This window comes from Serinus canaria, chromosome 2 (assembly GCF_022539315.1).
Source record: "Serinus canaria isolate serCan28SL12 chromosome 2, serCan2020, whole genome shotgun sequence".
NCBI classification, from domain to species: domain Eukaryota; kingdom Metazoa; phylum Chordata; class Aves; order Passeriformes; family Fringillidae; genus Serinus; species Serinus canaria.
The window spans coordinates 79,832,888-79,856,995 of record NC_066315.1 but is presented as its reverse complement, the minus strand read 5'-3'; the positions used below and the strand labels follow the sequence as shown (position 1 = coordinate 79,856,995).

The 24,108-nt window shown below is 36.7% G+C and overlaps 1 protein-coding gene across 2 annotated transcripts in view; it reads right to left on the bottom strand.

Moving 5' to 3' along the window:
- CTNND2 (catenin delta 2) overlaps positions 1–24,108 on the bottom strand; it is a 633,979-nt gene that overhangs the window by 4,103 nt on the left and 605,768 nt on the right. For both annotated transcript variants that reach the window (XM_050971546.1, XM_050971545.1), the window contains exons 19-20: positions 8,223–8,349; positions 3,974–4,105 (exon numbers count right to left, since the gene is read on the bottom strand). In XM_050971546.1, the coding sequence (XP_050827503.1) occupies positions 3,974–4,105; positions 8,223–8,349 (259 nt within the window). The remainder of the gene's footprint in view (positions 1–3,973; positions 4,106–8,222; positions 8,350–24,108) is intronic.

The following is a 24,108-nucleotide window of genomic DNA, read 5'->3' as shown; positions in this document are numbered from 1 at the left end:
TAATATTTCATATTTACCATCATAATAAAATTGTAAAACAAATGGAAAGAGAAGTCAATGAAATATTTTTTTAAATAAAAATGGCAAGAGAAGGGAAAGGAGGGAAAGGAGTAAGAAACAGAGATATTTCTGAAGCCACATTTCTTCAGAGAGATGTGAGAACTAGCTGGAAATTAAATTAATAGAGGAGTGATCAGCGTGTGTTTATGTGTCAATTTTATGCAGTCTCAAAACATCAGTACGTGACAACACTGAAGAGGCACTTTCTGGTAGGCAAAATTGTGAGCATTCTAAAATGAATACTATGATCAACCTGCAGTACTTCATGGTTCAGTTGTATACAGGACATTATAGAAAAACAGCTTTCTTTCTCCCTTCTGTTCAGTCTTCTAGGTGATACTGGTTAAAAAAAAAGTCACATAGTTCCCTATAGCAGTTTTCTTTAAAGATGAAAAAAATTGAAAATTATGTTATTCAGTGGTTTATGTGACAAAGATGTCATTGACCAAATTTATCCCCAAATATCCCAGTCACTTGATTCATGGTTTAACATTCAGCTTTCAGATCTTGGGAGTGCTTATTCTGAACACATTTACAGACACTTTGGAATAACAAGATGCTAGCCTTTTGCCCTCAGGAACACAAACTGATAGCAAGAAAGGACAGCTCAGCTGGACAGGTAGTCATTCTCATCTGGTATCACACAACCTGCTTTTTCTGCTATTAGCAGCAGGTCTCCATTTAAAAAAATTTAGTTCAACACAGTAAAGGAAAATGTTTCTGTACCTCACAAATCTTAGGTAACAGAGATCATACCTGTCACTACCACTGCCACCTTCCTGAAGAGTGAAAAATGAGGTTGAAAAAATAATACAATGCATTACAGTTTCTGAAAGAAATAATAATAATAATAATAATCCTGACCATGTGAAACACCTGATGGTGGTTTTTTTTCGTGTTCCAAATATGCACGGATTGCCAGTAAGTTTAAATAGCAAAAGTATTCATGATTGATTCTCCACAACCAAAGGAAACATAAATTAATCATAAGGTTTTTTTCTGCTGCTGGAAGAGAAGACACAGCATGTTGACTATGATGTACATATTAGTTCACTGAGGGAACTAGAAAAGTAAAAGAAACCTCAAAGAAAGAGTCCCATGATGACACACAGGAATCTTATCTTCCCTGTTCTGAAAGAAAACACCATGGCATAAATAACATTATCATGTGCACTTACAGTTCCTGTTTTCCTAAACGGAATACAATAGTTTTTATCTCAAAGATATACTTTAGGTGACAAAATTTTATAATTGGTTATTATTTTCTACAGAGAGGAGAAAATGGACAGTACATATAAAAGGCATCATAAACCTGTGAAGAGGGCAATGAAAACTTTGATACTGTGCCTCTTTTTTTTATCTATTCTCATGAAATCAATGTAAGTTATCACCTTCAACCAAACTGTTTACTTCATAGATTCTCCATTTTCCCCAGAGGTTCCCTGACAAATCCCCAGCATGGCAGGAAGCCAACATTCCTACTTTGAAAATCCATCAAAAAACCTTCATTTCAGTCTCAGCCCAAAGGTCATAAAATTTTTCAGCTATAAACTGGGAAGAGCTTTGGAGAAGAACATGGAGACAGTCATGGATAAATTGGGACTACAGCTGTGGCTCTACGCTCTGTGTAAAATCCATAAGTCAAAGAAAGCTTTGTGCAATACATCACCTTGGCACAAAAGTAGAAGAACAGATCAAAATATGTGCCAGGTAGAATCTGAGAAAACATTCATCTAAGTCCCATCCACGTGGATGTATCGTCTGCAATGCACTGTCTGATGCACAAAACGAAACGCAGGCATCACAACAAACTTGCTGCATGAACTTGTATTAGACCACTCAAGCAAAGTCAAAATGTCTCACAAAATCACAAATACTGACTTTATGTGTTTTTTTAAAATCAAATATTTATTATTTAATGAGCTACAATTATGTTACACAAATTTCATGTTGAATGTTGACGAGCAAAACTCCTTCCGTCATTTTCTTTTGTTCTTATAATGGTGCTTAATTTGAGCTTACACCAAACGTGCAGAGATTTGGTTATCTGAAAGACAGAAAGTTACTTGTTAATTCCATATTTATTTGTACATTGGTCATGTAAGATTGTGAAATATTACATTTTTTAATTTGAATTAGTTTGATTTTTTTTTCCCCTCACTGAACTCAGGAGCTGGAAAGACAGTTGATAGCTGAGCATGATGCTGAGAGTTTTAAGTCTCCTTACTAAAAGCCCAGCCAAATAATCAACAGAAATAGACAAAATACAAGACAATATTAGAGGAAAAGACAATGGAAAAAATCAAAGTGGAGTAAAGGTTGCTGAGGCAGTACAAACCCCACAATCTGAAAATTATACTGTGAGAGAAAGGAAATAAAGGAAGTAGGAATCAGACAAGAAAAGCACCACACTCAAAAAGAAAGTGAAAAGGGTGTGAAAAAAGAAAAGTCCATTTTTTTTAACGTGTAGAGAGAGGCAAGACTATATGCAAGGAAATCCAAATTGCCAGCATGGAGACACTGTATTTTGCTAAGCTTTCTGACATAATTTGCTAATCTGAATTTACAGATATAGTAGAACAAAATACTATTGTTTCTGCCTTTTCCTTTTAAGCCTGATGCTCTTATTGCTGAGATTCACCGTTTGTGGGTCCTTGACAAATGGCTGAAAAAACGATCAGTGCTGTCCTTCACAATCAGCCCCGTAGAGGCCACTGAACTGTTATAGAAAACTACCTCATGCAGTGACTATGAAACACTCAAAACACTACAGACACATAAAATGCAGTACCTTGACTGAATCTTCTGCACTTTCCTGTAGTACCCCACAGAAGTCATTCAGGACACTCCAAATTTCTGTGGTTTCCAAATGCTCTTGACTGTCATTCTTCTCTTCAGATTTTCACTTTCAGGCTAATTAACATTCCATATTGTATTTTCATACACGTTCCAAAGCTGCCATTTAGGTTTTGATTACATAATCACATTGAACGTGGTAGATACAGTGTGAGTATCTTCACATCCTGAATACAGCATTGAAAGATGGATCTTATGGATGGATTGATGCTGAGTCACCATGTTCCTGGTGAGCAACCCATTCTACCTCTGAGCAAGACCTCTACAGACAGCATGGGAGAAGGTAACAGGCATTCAGACTTCTCACTGGGATTATTTGCCTGCCCTGAGGCAGCATTTGGAGAAGAGGAGACCGTGATGCTTGGTACTGCATAAATGTGACAAAAAGTTGAATAATGATCATATCAGCCTGTGCAATGGTGATGGAGACCAACGTGTATTCTGCAAGAGAATTCATGAAGAGGTACAGCACTGGGAAAAGCAGTCAAAATTTCCTAATTACTGAAATGCTAAGAGATTAATGAGCTCACTGGGGAAGAGAGGCCTTCAGAGAAACCTGTAACAGATGCTACAACACACACAGAAAATTACTGCATTTAAATCAGCCCCGCTAAGAAAGTAACATGGATAAACTTTACAGAGAGCCACACACTTCCTATGAATACTGACATACAAAATAAGGTAACTCATCCTGGAGAGCATTCCCTGCATAAGACAGATGTTAGGGATCACTGCACATGCTCAAATATACCAGTTAATTCTAAGTGATCAACCAACTTCCTCCTGAAATGAAAACAAATGTAAAGTTGAAAAAGACATGCAAAACTGGATTTAGAGCCTTTCTTCTGTGAAGAACCATGGTGTTCACAAATCATTTTCACACAGTCTTGTATTCATTCAAATATATCTTCAGTTGTATTTCTCAAGATGGCTAAAACTTGGGAATTAACCAAAGCAGGCTGACTCTTTTCCACAGAGCAGCAAGCCAGGCAATCCTATAAAATCAGTGTTGTACCACAGCTGATTCTTAATATATGCTATGCAAGCAAAATCTTACCTGTCATGGTGTCTTTCCTAGAAGTGTGTTCTCCCTTACTTCCATGGTAAGTGGCATTAGTTCCAGTTGATTCATAGTCTGTTTTTCTTTCTTTTAGGCTGATCATTTCCCGAGGTGAGGCTGGGGCACTTGCTAGATAACAAAAATTGATTTTTTTTTAAAAATCATACATGACTGAAAGTAGGGTTTAACTCTTGAGTAAGCATTCCTGTAAAGTTTATATCTGTTAGTTTTCTAACATGAAGCTGATCAAGGAAACACTACCACATTATGGAGGACAAGAAGAGATGCTGTTACTGCAAGGCAAATGTATTCATTGGACAATCAACTGCAAACATAATTTTATTTCTAAATGTTAAATTTCTTTTTACTTACATCCAACATCTAATATGATCGTGATTAAAAAAAAAAAGCATAACTATATTTTTTTTTCTCCTTCACTTTTCAGTTTCTTTACCTTGGCAAAACTTTCTGGTATGGGCACTTCCATTTTCCCTCAAAATAGTTACTTTATTTCCATTGAAAAGACTGTTAACTTTCAACTGTGTGGGAAAAACCCTTATAAAATTGTTTTCTTCCCTTTTCTCTTGAAAATAAACCAATTAAATTATTTGAATGGGAAAAGGAAGAAAAGAAAGCCCTCTAGAAAACATATATCAAAGAACGCCTAACGATTAAAGGTCACTCAAATAATTTCTCTGTCTTTGAATATCTCTATGTGTGAATAACTGCCATTAAAGCAACAACTGCTACTTTAAGCTATTTTTATAAAAACTAAATCATTCATCACCTATACTCATGGTACAGCTAAAAGGAGGAAAGCACAGGTAACAAAAAAAAAGAACTGGGTTTTGTACTCAAGTCTCCCATACTAGAGAATGTGGAGGTGATCACTGGCACTGATCATGAAGCCTTAGAGCTTGCAATGCTTAGGAAAAGAAGACAAGCAAAGGAAAAAAATAATGGCTTTCAAGTAAACTGACTTCAATATATTTAGGTGTTGCTAAATGAAATGCATTTTCCCTGTTGGGGAGGGCAGGAGGAGCACAGGGTGAGAGGCAGAGCTCCCCGGAGCCTCATAAGGGCACAGTGGTACAAACATTACTAAAGTACTGGTGCTTACCCCTACATACTTCCCTGCCTCCACCCAGGTATTTGCTATGTAAAAAGAAGCTCAAAAACAGTAACAATCCCTTTGCTCATAAACAAAGGAAAGAAAAAAATTAAAAATATAATACAAATTCTTTGTGAAGCTTGACCTTGAGGCATATCTTCCAGCATGTCTAAACTATGTTACATATTTTAGTTCAGCAACAATTAAGTACTTGCACTCAACTATGGAATAAGGAAGCAAAAGTGATGCTGAATTCTTCTTTGATTGACTTTGCTGGCTCTGGCCTCTGAATTTACAGAGCAAATGCAGGACAGATGTTCTTTCTTATGAAGCCATTAGAATTGGGGATTGCTTTTAAACTGTTTGCAAATAGTGATGTAAATCTAAAGCTGATAATCCGGCAGATATAAAGAAACATGACGTTAAACTACCAAATCAGCTAATGGCAGCTGGAGTCTAAAGGGGAGCAGGCCAGAATGCAAACCTTGAAAAAGCTGCTAGCAGAGAGACACATTTTATTTCACATACTCTGGTAAAGGTTATAAACACTCTGGTGTTTTGAACAAAATTCACTGATACAGATAAAATCATCTCTCTCTGTTCCCTGTGGGAATTCCCTCACTCTTCCCATGAGAGGAAAACTACTTTCTGGAAAGCATTAAAATGCAGAATCACCCTCTTTCAGAGTTTTTACTGGAAGCAAAGCTGAAGGCTTTGGTTGACATAAGACTGAAAATTGATATAATGTTTTCCTTCTCTAATTCTTAAAGGACACAGAAAAGCCTGTTATCACGCAGTCCTAGGGATGGATGGGATGGTGAGAGTGCATTTACTTCAACTCTTTACCCCAAGGTAGGATCCAGTATACCAACACAATTCCTGACAGATTTTAATCTGGAACTAAAGATCTCTAGTGACAGAGATCACATAACTGCTCCAAGCAGTTTGTTCCAGTGCTTTCTTTCCCCACTGCACTGCTAGGAAATGTCTAGCCTGACTCCTTGCTGCTCATTATTTCCATTTGTCTGCTATGAGAGCAGAATAAATTCACACCATTCCTCTTCACGGCTGGCTGTTACATGCTTGAAGACTTGGTGTGTACCTCTTCCCACTGTCTCCATCTCATGTCTCTTTTACTTGAGTTAAACAATTACAGTCCATTCAGTATATTCTCATACCCTAATTTTTCCACCTTCTAATTCATGTGTGTAACTGACAAAAATCCCCAGATAATTTTTAAAGAACTTTTGAAATTAGGAAATGTCACCTAGTCAGACATTCTCCTTATAACTTGTTTTTAAAGGATTGGTTACTTTTTTCCCTTTGAACACTGCCTCCAAATTGTAAGGTTCTCTTTGAATTACAGTAATGCCCATCAAAGAACATGAGTTTCTCCCAGGTTTATGTCACCCACAAAGGTAAGAAGTAACTTTTGCATATTATCTGGGTCATTACTAAAACCACTGAAGAGTACTGGACCCAAGCTAGGCTCTAAGCACAGCATCCTGCCATTTTGGCAATAAACAATACCCTTTCCTTGTGAATGGTTTTCAGTAAGTTTTCTATTTACCACAGAGGATGTTTTCTGAACTGTTGGCTAGCTTGCCTTAGGCTTTTCCATAAAAATGTTGGGTCAAAGAATCTTACTCTTTGATCATAGGATATTGTACTTCCTAACTTTTCCTTCTGCAAATTCTTGTAGCAGGAATTCAGGTGGATTTAATAAGAGCAATTGGTATTGAATCAATGCTTGCATTTGATATGGATACTACCAGACATACAGCAACTAACATTATTATGTAGAAATAGATACCCCTAGAGCTAAGTAATATCTTTTGTTCCTACTACCTTTGAGCTGTTCAGGTTCTGATTATTTGTTCCAGCAATTTTCTAGACTGACATAGAGCTGACTGGTATGCAATGACATGGGCTCTTCCTCCTTCAAAACCAGCCATTACTATTTGTGCTTTTCCAGTTTTAGGATAACTGAGGATGGCAGTAAAATTTCATCTGAAATTTAGAGTTACAGAAGTGAGAAGATGGTTCTGGCAAGAGACAGAGCTAAGATCTCAGGGCCAGACATTTCAAGTACCTTGCACTTATGGTCAAGATGAGATTTTAGAGAAGAAAAAAAGGAACAAGAGCCCTTTATGGACTTGTATAATGGCAGATTTTAAAAACAGAGTAGCAGTTCTCACTGTACTTCTGGCTACATTTTCACATCTCCTCAACTCTTGTTCTGCAGGACTAAGATGCAGCTTCCAGATAATTAATAAAACAATTTTCTTAAAAAAAACCCTATGGCATAATGGTAATAATAAGTTTGGCAATTTTAATCCTAAACTCTTGGTGTTCCTATGGAATGACAGCATTTGATTAAAAAGCAGCAAAAAGGCCACTGAAAGACTGTCAGTGCACTGTTTCTCTTGAAAATTCTTCACTGGGAATGTCTTTGTCTAATGAAGGTATGTTTTACATTAGAGTGAGGGAAAGATTACCCGATTTCTAGATAGAAAAATTAATTTGCACGATGGCATTAGCTGAGAGACTTACATTAGTTCATTGTGCAGATCATAAAAAATGGGTAATAGCTGGTGTAAATATGCTATCAATGTTAGGAAGATGTGTAGACAAATCTGTGAAACTTATATTTGCATATCTATACATACATACCCAGAATAAAAGCTGACAAATAAAAGTAATGTGGGTCTTTTAACTTCTGCTAAGTGTACAAAATGGTCATAAACCACACAGTGGCTTTTATGACTAGCAAAGTGAGCAACAGAATTTCCTGGTGCTGCCAATGGATGCCATTGCCCTGAGATCTAGTCAGGTAATCCCCATCAAGAAAACATTTTGGGAGAATTTATGACAAAATGTTATGGAATAATCTTTCTTCTGTAAAACTTTATGGAATAATCTTTCTTCTTAAAACTTCACAGAATAATCTTTCTTCTCTAAAACTTTACCAGGTGCTAATGAAAAAAAATTTAAATCCTGTTTTGAACAAGTAATTTGGTGACAGTAAAGAATACACTTTGTGCCCTTCCACCAGAGCTAAGAACAAATCCAGATGTCAGGGAAAATGACGGTGATGGATTTTTTACCTCTGGCTCTGCTTCGGCCTGGCCTTACCTGAGCGGTTGTTGGGAGACATGCGCACGGGAGAGATGGAGGGCGTGCGGGATGAGGAGTACGGTCTTTGCCGATCCCTTTCTATTGTTGAAGATGAGGCTACAAAGTGATACTGTGACCATCCATCCTGCAACAGCAAGAATCGTGACAACTGTCAGTGAAAATGCCACACAGCTCCCCGCTTTCAGCAGAGTATTTTCCTCTGTGTTTTCACTACGGATACACCAGTAGGCTGCTGTCTTCTTCCTGCCACTGGGTGGTAAATATAGTTAGTGGTACAGGATAGGATGTGCTGACTGTGCTGATACAGCAAGATTAAAAATAAATGTAGAAAGTTCTATAAAGTAACACATCTCAGAAAGACTCAGATTATTATCACTGTTTTAAGCTATTTGTTTAAAAGTTCTGCCTTTTTTTCCCACACCTCAATTTTCACATTGCAAACAGCATTCTGGCTTGAAATATTTTCCATTTCATAAGGAGGTTTTGGAATAAGTAGATTGGGAAGTTCCAGGATTGCCAGACTGCACATCAATTCAGCTTAGTTATACTAACTGCCCTTTTGCTCACACACGAGAGAAAAAGAATCAATGCATTTTGTTCCAGTTTTCTTCAAGGCATACAGAATGAAATTCTATTCCTTCTATTAAAAACTATGTTCATGGTGATGTATTAAAAAACTGCAACAAAGTAATAAAAATACTAGAGACAACTAGTTCAAAAATAAAAAAAGGAAAGTTTGAATAATTCATGTTTTATTCCTGCACCATAACATAGTGCAATAAACCAAAATAATGCACTTCAGATTTTTAAAAACATATTATGAATAGTCTGAAACTATCATGAGAGCATAAACTGACTTCTGGTAGTGTTCTTATTAAATGACAGCATTTCAACTGCCTTCAGTATTGATAGATTGCAACTGTCTTTATCAGTGCTTAATGTTAAATCTAAATCAGTAACATTGAGATTTCCAGTCTCACACAGTTTTAAACATGCTCATTTTCTGTTGGGCTCAGTGGAAATCAAGTCAAGCACCAGGCATGGCGCTAAAAAAAAAGTTTTTTTCAGCAACAAAATGCTGAAAAAAATAAACACAATAGAACATTACCAAAAACCAGTTGGAATTTTCCTCTTGCTCACAGAAAAATAATTCATGGTTGTGGTAGTAAAGACTATTCCCACCCCCTAACTCAGCTATTCCACACATCCAGCAATGAATTCCACACATCCAGCAAAATGCCTTTGCTCAAGGTATCTGTCTGATTCGTTCCATCCATAGAAACCATGGGCACCTGGCTCTCAGAAGAGAAGATGGGTTGAAAATCCCCTTCACATGAGATTCTTAGAAAACAGAACTCAGCAGGACTGTGACACGGCAGGAGGAAAGAAGATACACTTCTTGCAGAGGGAAATTTTATAAACAGCTTAGGAGAGCCAGAGGTGACACCTAATTATGGGTGCTGAATGACTGTACTCCTCACGTAATGCATTTGTACAAACAGGGGTGTATCTCAGCTGCAATTTCAAAGACAAAAATGAGGAAGAATGAAATCTGGGCTATGGCATTTACAGTACAGTCAGGACTTTCCCTGGAGTCAGCAGTGACTGTTTGTCCTCTATTGCTCCTGTTTAAGACACTTCACTGAGCTGCACCTCATATTTAATCACAGTCACATAAGAAAATATAAGGGAGAAATCTTGTTAATTAATAAAAAAATAGTAAGAGTAATTTGAAAAAAAGAAATACTTGATCTTTAATACAACTTCCTCAAAGCAAAATTTTCTATTTACAACATTTCCAATTTATATCTCATCTCCAAAAAGAAGTTTCTACACAAAGCAAATCCTCCAAGCTAGAGGGAAGGCTCATGATAATGGAAGAAAAAAAATACCTGTGAAGCCCAAACTTCTTAAATCAAATTGGAAATTACTGTACATGATATGTACATATATATAAAATACATCTATTTTAAAGAAGATATAATAGTTTATAGTTAGAGCTATAATGAATAGCTCAAGTCCAATAATATTATCCAAGACTCCAAGTAACACATATAGCCTTATTTTTTTGTCTCTGGTTGACAATAACTTGTGCATTCATTTCTCTATTATGAAACTGAAGGAGCAAACACGTAAGAAGCCCATGCCTTTATCCTGATGAAGAAAAATGGTTCTTCTTTCTCCTTCTCGGGGGTTAAGAATTTCTTACAAGAAAGCAGACGATATGCCATGCTGTTGTTGTTTTCTACAAAACAATTTATTTCTGTTAAAAATAAATTTTCTTTTAAACAGATGGAAGAAGGGGAAGCTATGAAGAGGACAGACTTTAGATTTGACAAAAGGAAAAGGGATGCACTATTCATTACCCCCTGCCTGCAAAAGAAGAGACATCAACCATGCTTACACAGAGCAAGGTAGAAATGTTTCCAGTTTTGTGGATTATGGATACATTAAATAATGGCCAAGTATGCTCTCCTTTTGCACTCTTGTGTCCCTCAAGTAAAATGCTGGCATATTGTTCAGGAAAAAGTGACAAGAGTCTTCCCCTAAATCTTTCCTCCTCTTGCCTATTCTTGGTGTTCTATATTTGGTGACAATAGTGCTTATAAGGAGGTCTTTAAATAAATTCTGCTACAAACTCTCAAGCTGGCAAACCAAATCAGCCCAGTAAGACAAGTGAAGCAAACAATAAATTCTAAGGCAAGTTTTGTACTGGCTTGGCATTGCCTTTGACTAAACAAGGCATACTCCTATCACTGTATGATGACTTTCACGGTGTTTTTCCACAGACTGAGGGCAGCTCCCAGACCTCACAGTATTTCAAATCCCTAATACTTTCTAGTTATTTATCCTTAGCTCTCTTCTGGTGCAAGCAACAAGCTTCTTTCCTTGAAAAGGTAAACAGTTTGTAACAAATTTATTAAAACTATACCCATTAACAATTCCAAAAGCTATTAGTATTAAATATTGAAACTAATTTTTAAGAGCCTAAAGGGGCTATTTTCAATTTAATGGCTAGATAAATACCACCTGACATGATGGCTGCTTTCATTAGTTTGTTTCAGGTCTATTGCCTGTAATGAAATTTAATTAAATTTACTTGGGTACTTAAAGGTACAGTATACAGTAGTGTCCTGCAGACAAGAAAGCTAACTCAAGACCAAAGTATGTGAGGCTGAATTTAAGAAAAAAATTTATTAGCCACAAATATTATCTAGGAGAGGAAGAGTAAGACAAAAGGATTTGACAAATTGGAAAGCAATTCAATGCAATTCTGTTACAGAATGGATGTATTTTTAAAATGTAATGTTAAATGTATTTTGTTAAATTAATTAACAGGTGGCAATTGCAAACTATAGGATGACAGGAAAAAGCCAGAGTACAGAAATACTATTATACATCCTTCCAACACATCTTCTACTGTGCTATATTTTGACTATACTGAATATACCCATTATACTATTATATCAGTTATACTTCATGAAGTCCAAATGTTAAAGCTTGATTGGCAATGATGTGTTTCTGACAACACCCTCTTAAAAAAACTGTGGGATTAAAACTGGGATGGGAGTTGGATGATCACATAGAAAATGAAAGTAATATTGCAGTCTCTCTGAACACTTTGCTGGGCTTTAGGGGTGAACAGGTTCTTTATCTCCCTGCTCAGCTTTCAGTCATTTTGAAAAGAAATCATTTTCATCAGGCCCATGTAAAAATAATTATTTTGTCAGGATGACTAAACTTATTGCACCAAACACCTACTGCAGATATCTCATGAAAAGATAGATTTTTTCCTTTATTTCTTTCCTTGAAATTCTCTTTGTGTTTAAAATGTAAGGACGAAATGGGAATCAGATTTCTATTGTGTTTGCAAGAATTTCAAATTTTCAGAAGTCACTGGTAGTGGAGTCTTTGATTTGAGAAGATTTGTGGAGGTGGATGATATCAGACACACCATTTTCTCTCTTGTAGCACCGTAAAATTGTGAAGACTGAATTAGTCCCCTGATGGGAACTGGCAACATGTTGACTCAACAGTTCCCAACAGGAACAAGGAATGTCCAGGGGTCAGGAAGGGTACGGTGCCTAACTTGGATACCTCACAGCACCCACTCAGAAAGAAATCCCACAGCAGTCCATGTGCTAATAGCCATACAGCAAAAGTGAAAACAAGCCCTATCTTCTGACTGATCAGCTTCTATAACAAGACACTGACTTGAAAAACACTGAGTGCTCTAGAAAAACTGTATGATGTATGATGGCTGTGGGATGACTCAGTATCTTTCAGTGTTGGAGAGCACAGTCTGCTCTGACTCCTGGCCACAGGTGTTTGAACATTGTCAGGAACAGAGAAGAGCAACTTCCTGTACATGGAAAATTTCTGCTAGAGACAAGAGAGAAAAAATTAAAATGATGCAAAAAATCCAATTAAAAAACAACTAAAGCCTGAAAAACTAGAGATAATGTTGTGTCCTGCCTTCCTGGAATTTACAACCTTGCCAGCATGCTACTTCTTACTTCAGGTCTGATCCTCTTGTAACCTAATTTAATAGACGTTTTACAGACAACTTGAAGCACACAGGACCAGACTTGCTTTGTCATCCTACTCCTTTATCCATAAGCCAGCTTTTCACTGGTTCCAGAACATTAATTGAAGTAATAACTGTTCTCGTAATGGTTATAAGCTGTAGAAATGTGGAGTTTTGATAGATAACCTCTTGCAGGGATCAGTAACTAGACCCACTGTGGTGTTAGAAGTAGGTGACACAGCAGCAAGGCAAAGTGCCTGTGAGTATGTAAGGTAGGATCTACTCGCTTTGAAACTCAGCCAGACACTGCTCCGAGTGCTGCTTCTTTCACAAGCCAAAGCAGCACTGTCGGGTTAAATGAAACATCCCGACTGCTGTGCACCAGTGTGACACCGTCTGCAGCAAAAGATAAATCTGATGTGAATTAAGTCAAGGCTCATCAGACTTACATAGGTCTGGGCAATTCTTCAGTGGGAATTTGCTGTCACAACCCTAATAGGACAAAGTAGAAATTACAACTGGATCAAATAATCTAGATACATTACCATTTGATAATTACGTGTATGACTTGACTGTGGTGAGAAATCTGAAATGGTCACTAAGTTGGGGTGATCCACATAAATATTTCATGGAGCTCTACATGGAATTTCTGAAATATTGCATTTTTTACGATCACCAACAACCACCTTTACTTAATAGGATTTACAATCTGGGAGCATATTATTCTGTTTTAATAGAAGAGAAAGAATAAACTCAATTCCCAATGTTTCTCAAAAAAGATACCAAGCCAGCCCCATGGCAGGAAGGGAAGAAGCCAACTAGTCCCCACCAACAGAACCTGTGCACCACTGGAGGGGATGACAAGGAAATGTGAGCTGCTGAGGAGATGGTGAGAAAACTGTTCTCTAAAAAAGCCCCTGCCTTTGTACTTGAAGAGTATTTACTTTGGAAGAGAGACTTAATAACATTCTTACAGCTTCAAAAACTCTAGAAACATTCCCGAAAAACAAATCAACTAGTTTTATATAAACGATCTAATTTAAACCCAAAGGTGTTTTAAAATTTTTTTTCTTTGAATTCACAAATTCAAATTGAGTTTACACTGTCAAATCCTACTAACAGTAATGACTCTTCAAAGTATTGTTTTTTCTGGATTTGCTTGTGTTGTTTCCAGAAAAGAATTCCTGGGCATCGATCTACTTTACTATGTATTATGAATAAACATTTTTTTACTGCCATCAGTTACTCTACAATTCTAATGAGTATTAACATTTTTATTCCTAGGATTTTATCTTTTGCTTCCAAAGAGGTAAATCAAGATATGCTGCCCAAGAGAAGGGATTGAGCCTGGAAGATCCTGGTGTTCTCCCAGTTCATATGTCCATTCGGTTTAAATCCTTCATTCTGGAGCAATTTCAATGGCTTCAGAAAGGCTGCTAACTGCAAGTGTCGTGTTTCCCTCCTCTCCCAAAGAGTTATGAGCCAAGCACCCAGAATCAATTGACCCAAAGTGAAGACATGCATCACTGAAGCTCAGCTTAATTTGAAGATTTTAGTATTTGTGCTTATAGTCTCATTTCCACAACTTATGGAAGCCAGAAGATTATTTTTAGAAGAGAAATTCATCAAGTTTCGGGGCTTTAAAAATGTTACATTAATTTGGATAAAAGAGCAGGAGTTGGTGACAGGATGAGAAGTTAGACAAACTGGTTAAAAGAAAGCACAGCTTGCTTCCCATGCCTTTTCATGATGATGATGAAGCCAGTTGTTTGCTGGTTAAAGGTCATGCTGGGAGTACCACTCCTGTGTGAGCCTCTGAGGAAGGCCATTCCCTCTTCCCCTGCACAAACCTAACTGGGGGGAGAGGATGGAGACTCTGCTGAGAGCCCCATGGAAGCAGTGTCATCACTTGAGCCAAGGCAAAGAGCAGCAGCAGCAGGGCCAGGCAGGGAAGGACCAGTCCAGGCAGGTGGCAGAGCTCCACTGGAGCACCCAGCTCTCCCAGGGACCCTCAGTCCCCTGAACTAGCGCCAGATGCTGGGGCTGCCATGCCGCTCCACAGCTGACACAGCTGTGTGACACATGCAGTGCTTCTGTCTCCTATCCTGTGCAGAGGGCTTGACCTCAGTGCTTCTCGTCTTCTTACTCTGAATTTCAGTGTACAAATGGCTTTTACTTCTAAGTGACCGTTTCTGCATCCCAGACACAGCACAAGTTAACGCTTAAGGAGCCGAAAGAAAAACAGATATTGAAATACGTATTTAGGGCAGCATGAGGCTTAAAGAAGGGCTCCTAGTCAGACAGTCATTAACTGCAGCAAACCTGTCTGGAACTGGCTGAAGATTATTAGGTTTTCTGTAGGCTCTTTGAAGTGACATTTTCAGAATCAGTGGTTAAACTCATTTTTTTCTAAATGAGACATACACCTCCCAGCCTCCATCTCGGCTTCTCTGAAGGCAACACCATTATTCTCCCACTGTCAGCATTCCACCTCAAAATAATCTACAATATTTTCTCTCCCTGTTGTTCTCTTCCATTGCAGTGCTTACTCTTCTAAGACTATCATCCATTTTTTTTCTTTCAAAATACCGCAGATGGCCTTGGTGACTTTTCTCTTTTTCCAAATGCACTTTTTGATGTGCATTGTTATCATCTTCTAATCACAGATCTTGTACCTTAATTTTACACCTCATCCCTTGATTTTAGCTATGAAGAGACACACGATGAGGGAGAGATAAGTGCTAATTACTTGCCAAATCTATTCAAGTGAGAAACAGCAAGGAAACTATCCCCAGTGGTTTTATAAAGTGCAAGTCTTGGATGTTTTAGGCAATCAGTGAGGCATTGCTTTACCTATCCATAATTAATTATTGATTTCCTGTTGTGTGAATTGCAAAGATGACAAGACCTAATCTGATAAATAAAACAGCTGCAAGAAAAGAGAATTGTATGTGAGGCAAAGCATGAAGGACAAGACTTTAGATATGGCAGAGTTCATTATTCATTTTGCTAAGGTTATATGCAGCCAAAAAATAAAACTTTCAAAACACTGCAATGAAATGAAATAAATTCATTTCTCAAAGCATCACTTTGCCTCTTATACAGAAAAAAAAAATTTGTTTTAATACAATTTACTGGAAATGAAGGCAGTACTTGGCCTTTCAGCTAGAATTTCTGTTTTATTTTCTCCTGCATAATATATATGTTATAATTTAAATTGTTAGGATCACAAAAGAAGTATTCTTGCTTGTCTCTTGTATGTACAAAAAAAAAAAAAACCAAAAACATACAATTATTTTTTATTTGTATTGTAATTTTCATTCCAGTAATGCAATTCCACCTCTCTTAACATGTATATGATCTAGAAATGTGAACTGTGGCTCTTGGCCACGAAGTTTCAGGAGAGAGACAAGTACTTTGTTTATGTTCATGGTCAGTTTCTTAAATCTACTGTCCTTCCAAAGGCTAGAAAACAACCAACCTCTTACTTTTCATGCATTAAACCATAAAATCAACCAGATAAAACTCTTCTATTGTACCTATGAGTGTAAAACATGAAAAAATCATTAGCAGAGTGAAATTTACACCATTCTCCCTTATTAGCCATTAGAAGTTTGTGCTTCCCAAACAAGCAGCAGTGCAGCTGAAAACAGACAATCCTTTTGTTCACATGTGGAGCTGTCTGACATAATAGGAATCAGTGCCCCTTCAGAAAATTCACTGGAGGAACTCATGCTGTCCTTGGTTTTAGGTCAAAAGTTTGTGCAGAATACACTTGAATCACAGAGTTAGAGATCTGAGTGATTACTGCTAACCTGTGTGAGTTTAAGGATATTCTGCTCTGAACATGCAGCTTACCAGCACACATGGACATAATTAATGAGAAATGCACATTGTTTCTTACTGATACCCCTTTAACAGTTTCTGATTCACAAATTAAGTATTGCTAACTCAAAGACAAACACACCATTGGACCAAAGATTACAACTCTCAATTCAGAGCATGCTCAACTTTCTCTAAGAGCACTCTGTTCAATTAAAAGTAATAAACCAATTCAGAAACTTCTCATTTCTACTTTTTGCAGGAAGAAGTAGCTACAGCTCTTTCATCAAGAGAAACTGCATCAGCAAGTAAGGAAGTAAAATACTCAGAACAAAGCACACATACTACAAAAGAGACTCCTTTCAAAATATAAGGTTTCTTTCTTTTTTAAAGTCTGAAATGGCAGACATATTTAGGGCATTTCTGAATTCTGTCAGCAGTTACAGGAAGAGAAGGAGGAAGAAATGAGAAGGACTTCCTAGAAGTTTTTCCCCCACCCATTATTAGATCATGTAGAACATCAAAGACATGGATGTAGGACGTTGATGCAGCAGCTTAATATTTCATTGACCTTTGATGGAATGAACATGTACCAGCCACACTGAACCCACACTTTTGATCTCCTTGTAGAACCCAGAAGAACGAGAATGGTGATAGTCAAGTATGGCAACACAGCTCAGCGTCAGCAAAGACACCCACTGTTATGTATTGACTGTCCCAGCTCAATTATTTACCTCTGAGACAGAAATAGGCTGTAATTGACACAGGAATTAACTGATTTCCCTCCCCTCTGTGCTCCATGAGTGTGCTTTTACTGCAAGTAAGAGTTCTACTGGTCTGATTCATTTGCAGAACTGTAAGCAGCCATCCAACACCACCCAACAATCCTGCTCAAGTCTGCTGAGAGGAACCGAGTTTCTCACCCATACTCTTAACTGCACATCTACTCTGGTCTGTGCCTGAAGCTAGATATGCAAATATTAAGAATACAAGTTAATTAAATATGACATTTTGTTCAGAATGGTAGAAATCATATTCCTTGAATGAATTTTGGAGAAAAATATTGACATGATTTAAAGATAGTTTCTCTTGCATACATCTTTAAAACACCTTTGACAGTCTTTAGGAAGATGTCTGGATTCTTTCAGTATTGTACATATGAATCCAGCTAAGCATTGTTTGCCATTAAATAATGTTTATATTAGTTTTAAAACATTTAATACATTATTCAAATGGACTTAAAATTTTCTCAGTAAAGATATGTACTTAAAAGATACCAAAAGATATGTAGTAAATTTTCTTAGGTCACTATGTTCTATTCAAATATTAAAATCCAATTTTATTCTGAGGTACCATACCTTTGAAAAAACATCTGTAGATGTGACCTATGCATAACCTTCTGGATTTTGGATGCCTCCTCACAGCTCTACCCTAAGGATATTTCAGAAACTTCAGTTATACAATTCCCTTCAGAAAGAAAGCTTTAACTTAAAATACTGACTCCTGGGCTGCATTTTAAATTTTCTTTTCTTCAGAAAAGTTCAAAGGGTAGAGTACTCTGGGGACAGACTTTACACAGAGTACTTTGGGGACAGACTTTACACACGTATGAGATTAAATTTCTCTCTTCTAAATCTGTACTTAGAAACCTTAGAGTGGACTTGAGTTCTTAAGTGAACAATACCTCATCATTCCCTCATGAATCAGCTAGAGCTTACCATGAGACCCAGCATCAATGCTGAGGATGTTTTATATATATCACATATATATGGTGCATCCTAGAGAATTGTTTGGATAAACTTTGATTCTTTACTCATTTGTTTAGCACCTCTTGAGTATAGTAGATTTTGGATGAGAATGGTGCCAGCTTCCATGCACTCCTTAGTGATTATCTGGAAGAATTACTGCTAAATTTGGTTGTTGAATTATTGCTTGCTACAATGCACAATGCTGAAGGGAAGTACTATCATGCCCTTAGCACCCTCAGGGGAAAAGCGACAGTCAACTATAGCTGTAGATACTTTCTAAGCACACAATTAAAACCATTAAGGTTCATTTCTTAACACATTCCCAAGGTCACTTTGTTTGGACATAGAATCCCAGACTCTCCTGAATTAGAAGGAGTCAGAATCATCAGAATCATCAAGTCCAACTCTTGCTCCTGCAGAGGACTTCCCCAAGGGTCGCACCATGTGCCTGAGAGCACTGTCCAAACCTTTCTTGAGCCCTGTCAGGCTTGGTGCTGTGGCCACTTCCCTGTTTCAGTGCCCAACTACCCTCTGGGTGAAGAACCTTTACTCAATATCCAACCTATGGGTATTGAGGGCATCATACTTAAAGGCAGCATCTTCTAAGTCTACTCTGTGGTTGTGTTCAAGTTTTACATCAACACAGCCCGTTTGTGTACACATGTACAAGCATGTACATAGAGGTATTTACCACCAAACACACAGATATGTTATCCAACAGACACAAAAGTATTTGCAAAAAAAAAAACCTCAATTAGTTTTGCTTCAATTCTGTTCAGTTGTCATACCTGATTTTTTAAATATATCTCATTTATTATTGAAATAGTACAAGTAAGGGCAGGTTTGTTTTCATGAAAAATGATTGCTGGTATTGAATTTTCAGTTCAGCCCAGAGTATCTTAGATTGCTATCAATATTTTCAATATCATCATAGATGTGGAAAATGTTTTACAGAGAAACATGTAAATACTGAAACATAACTAAAGGAATGAGAGGTGATACTGCATAGTAAAAAAACTTTGTTGATGGCATCACAAAGATTTTGACTATGTAAAATGAAAAATTATTAAAATAATTTGATTATTAATATATAGTAAATTACAGAATCCAACAGGATAAAACATTTGAGAGTGTCTCCTTCCAACAACTGATGTTGAAATGAATAATTTGATACTCCTGCATGTGTTGCCATTGTGATATAGGTAAGAACAGGAATATTTTGCATTGCAAAATGTTTCCTACCCTCTCTAGGCCATGCAAAGTATGTTTTTATAATTGTAATCACTTGCTATCTTTCTAGTACTGTTTGATATTGTTAATAAACTGAAAATTAGATGGACTACATAAAAAATTTACTTGAGATGATGAAAAAGCCAGGGAAATCAGGACATATTCACTTGACACCACTAGTGAAATGATAATTATGAGCATTAAAAGGAAATCAAAACAACATTCAGTTTGACTTAGCATTTTGCAATATTTTTGTCTTTTTTTACATTGTTCTTAAAACAGTGGCCAAAAGATTTTGAATGGTAGTGCAGCTAGGTGAAAACAATATGCATTTTGACAAGTGATGAGATTTCTCTAGTTTTAAAAATTCAGGAGTGGTTTTTACATCACTCTTTTCCTGTGTGAATACTCCTGACTACTTCTGCATAAACCAAAGAGTTTGCCTCTATATGTCACTTCCATTTATTTGCACAATTTCCCCTTTAGGATTCATGATTTTTCTCATGATATGTAAATTCCTATTGTGGAGACAAATAGGGTGCTATTCAAGCAGGCAATTGGCAATCAAAAAGTCAGAAATGTTAAAATTTTCTTGCCAAAGGTTTGAATGATTCTGAAAAAAAACAATCCCTGGGAAGGTTTATGCAATCAAAAGAGGAAGTAATTTAAATGGTGAGTTTATATGGTGATGCTGCCTAAGGAAAATGATGTTGAAAAAGTAACATCAAGGTAAAAACGAAATTCCAGACTCTCATATCATTGCTCACTGAAGAGGTTCTTCTGTCTCTAAGAAATGATGTGAAAAGATTATCATATTATTTTTTGCTCTGCAGCAACTACCTGTTATTTTCTGCAGAATACAAAATATGCCTTTGCTTTAATAATGAAATTCTTCATATTTTTGCATGCATTGGGACAGGCAAACCTATCTGACATGAACACTGGAAAATTATATTCAGCATAAAATGCAGAATTAAGAATGCACACACACACAAATCAGTAATGCTAACATTTTCTTTAGTAATGAATCCAGTGACAATTTCAGGATTCAGTATTTCACAAGATTGCCAATTGATAAAAAGCCATATTTGAAATGCTCAACTAAAGGCAAGTCACATGTTCCTTAAAAAAGAAAAAACAAAAGTATACATTTGTAGACTGTAACTCTTTTGCTATATTGGTTACAGAATCTCTTTCTACTAAAATTAATTACATGATAACTTAAAAAGGCCTGACAGTATTTTACTTCGGCAAAGAATTTCCACATTTCCTTTATTTAAAGTCAAATTAGGACTTTGCCTAGTTCCTAATTAACAAAAGAAAGCAATGTGATATACCAGATGATAAAATGCTGTGTGTTTTAACTATATTCCTGTTAGCTAAAGATGAAAAGGATTTACCCTAACCTTGAAAGATATTTATGTCTGGAGTATTTAAATGAGGTCTTCTCTGATGTCTTCTCTTTTCCAGGCAAACTTAGTACAAAAAAACCAAAAAGATGAAAGAAACAGCATAGCAACTATGTTCGGTGGGGCCAGAAAAAACATGTGAATTCAACTTCCTCTAAATATTTTATCTGAGATAATATACAGACATATATGTATGACTGTCTATATATGTCTCTGTGTGTATATAAATATATATATATATATATATATACACACACACACATATATATATATATATACACACACACACACACACACATACATGCATAATGCACAGACATAAACAGAGCCACTCCATGGACTTACTAGGATGTTGTGCAAACGTATAAGGTATTTTGGTTTTGCCATAATGCCACAAAGTAATATTTTATTATGGAAAAAACCCAACAAAACAGTCCAGCGAATTCTTATCTATAATTCTGTCTGAAGGAAACATATAATACCACTCTTAATAAAGATTTTGAAAATTAGCATTTTAAGAATTTAATTGACTCCTGGACACACTGATTTTTCTATAGCTGTGCCAGTTTATCAGTTTACCTGGGATCCCCTTATTGAAATATCCAGCCACTGCTTTTTTCTTAAGAGATGTCATTGTACCAGAAAACAAAGCAATGTGCTGGTAAATTTAAAATGCTGCTGCAACATAGTGTTTATCAGCAGCCTCCTTTCTCTTTGAAAAATTGAGACAATCAGGAAAGAGATCAGAGAAATGCTAGAAGGATTGTCAGGGAACTGAATTTAATGCACCTGTCTCTCTCACTGGTATATGCTGTTCTCAGAGAGAGCAGAACTCTGCACACCTTTCTTGCAGGTACTCTCCTAGGTGAAGTGAGACACCTTCCATCTAGAACCTACAGGGTCCAGTGAATTAAAATGTGCAACTTAAGAACATATTCTCCAGTCAGGCTTTGTTACTTTTGATTCAAAGGTCTCCTGAAGAAGTGCTTTGAGTACAAATCTCAGTAGGCATGAAACACAACAATTCAAGACTGGTCAGCTGACAGCCAGAATACCTGGGTTGGGGAATAGATTCGGGTTTCTTGGCTCTGGGAGAGAGTGTGCTGAGCGTGCCATGACCCAGAGTCGTGGGTTGGTGAAAATCCTCTGTCATCAGTCACACTGAAGCTTGGGGACGCCCACTGCCATAAATCAATCAATCAGTCAATCATTTATTAATCAGGTACTTGCATTTTCATAGTTAATATAAAAATGGGCTCTAGACAATGCCTTCTCTATAATGATACTTTAGCTTCATACTACAGAAAGGGGTTTATCTTAAATTAATTCATCCTTTTTCTAAGAGGGTGACATATTAATCTGTAAAAGCTTTTGCCAATTGTACAGAAATAAATTAAGCCCCACTGAAAGATCAGCACTGCGAAGTACATATGCTCATGAATAATCTGAACACATGAATAGTTCCTTCAAGTCAAGCCACTATTTTTGAGGAATTATTATGCTCTGGATTTAGAATTTAGATCTTTAATGTAAGGTTTAAGTTCTGCACAGACCTTTTCACTAGATAAATTTAACCTAAACCAGCTTCCTTTTGGGGGATATCTGACTGATAATAATAACCTTACCAGAAGAAAATCCAAATGATGTGTCCCAAGTTTACATGACTGGACATTGTAATTAACATTTTTAAAAGGTGAGTAGGTATATTTCATTTAAGAAAAGACTTTAGATTCTAAAAGTACTTGAGACTAAGATTTTGAATTTTAATGCTGTCAATTTTCATGGAGCATTTAGTCATAAAGGACTTCTCATAAAAGCCATCTTCTTATTATTCTGAAAGTCACATGAAAAGCAAGTCTTTTTCTATATCCACGTGGCCTTAACTGCTAAGAAGACTTCAGGCAATTCTATGTATCTTTTCTAACCAATGACAGACAAGGCCATCTTCAGAGTGACTCTATTAAATGCCTATGACAAAAGTATCCCTGCTGTAAATGGCACAGTACAAGCTGAAGGACAACCCTGAACAGCCTCCCTGGTTTCAAACACTGGATGGTATTTTTATTCAGATGGCAGGTGAGTGGGCCAAACATTTCTAATATTCCGTGCAGAACAGAAACCTACCACAATAAATTGGAAAGAAAAATATTTTCTATGAATTCATCATGACCTCTACTTACACACTAGAAGACAGAGTGAGTGTAAACATAATGATAGAATGTAAACATATTTTGTTGGAGCCTAAATGGTTAGGCAAAGCAAACCAATTAACAGAAAACATATTCTTCCTGACAGTTCCTCCAGCTCTTTAATACTACACACATTTAATGCTAATTGAAGCTTGTTTTTAGCTAATACATTTTCTTTCATGTTAAGCTCATTTAGCACAACCCTTTTTCTCAAATTTCCTCATGTAATTTAACAAGCTATCTGTATTTAAGAGTAGTTGGTTATTTTCTTGAATATTGACATAGAGAAGAATTTACCAGAGAGTGGAAATTTGCTCTCTTATAGTCAGTCACCCCTGTATTTTCTCAGGTGTCCCCAAACATTCAACCAGTGAATACCCTAGAGACTGGAGCGGGGAGTGATAATGAGTCAAAACCAGGTGCTTTTCAAGAAGTCATGTAGTAGCTCTTAAGAGGCTAAGCATAAATGGAGCAGGATGTCTCTTTCTGGATGCTGTAAGCAGCACTTATTTCTCCTGTTAACTCTATAATACATGTTGCCAAGACACTTGAAGGTGAGGGGTGTACCAGGAGTTTGAAGCATAGGAACAAGCTGTGGGATAGCTCCTTTACCTTGTTTTTCTGATGTGTTGAGGCACTGACCCACCCATGGGGCTTTGGGCCATGGGACCATTAAGGATGTTTGAAAATCAGATATTAAGTTATTTGGAACAGAATCATGAGACAGATAAATGGTCATTTATGAATTTATGTCTTGCTTGTAGAAAACAAAGAAGTTCGAAAATGATGATATTGTCTTCAGGAGACCGTATTTCCTATACTCATGAAAAATATTACCACATCCTTTCTAGAAATTAATCACACTACATAATCTAATCACTGTCTATATGTGACTAAACCTGAACATGGTTTTCCTCTTGGTGGACTTTTTCAGACTAGATTTCTGTACCAGCTATT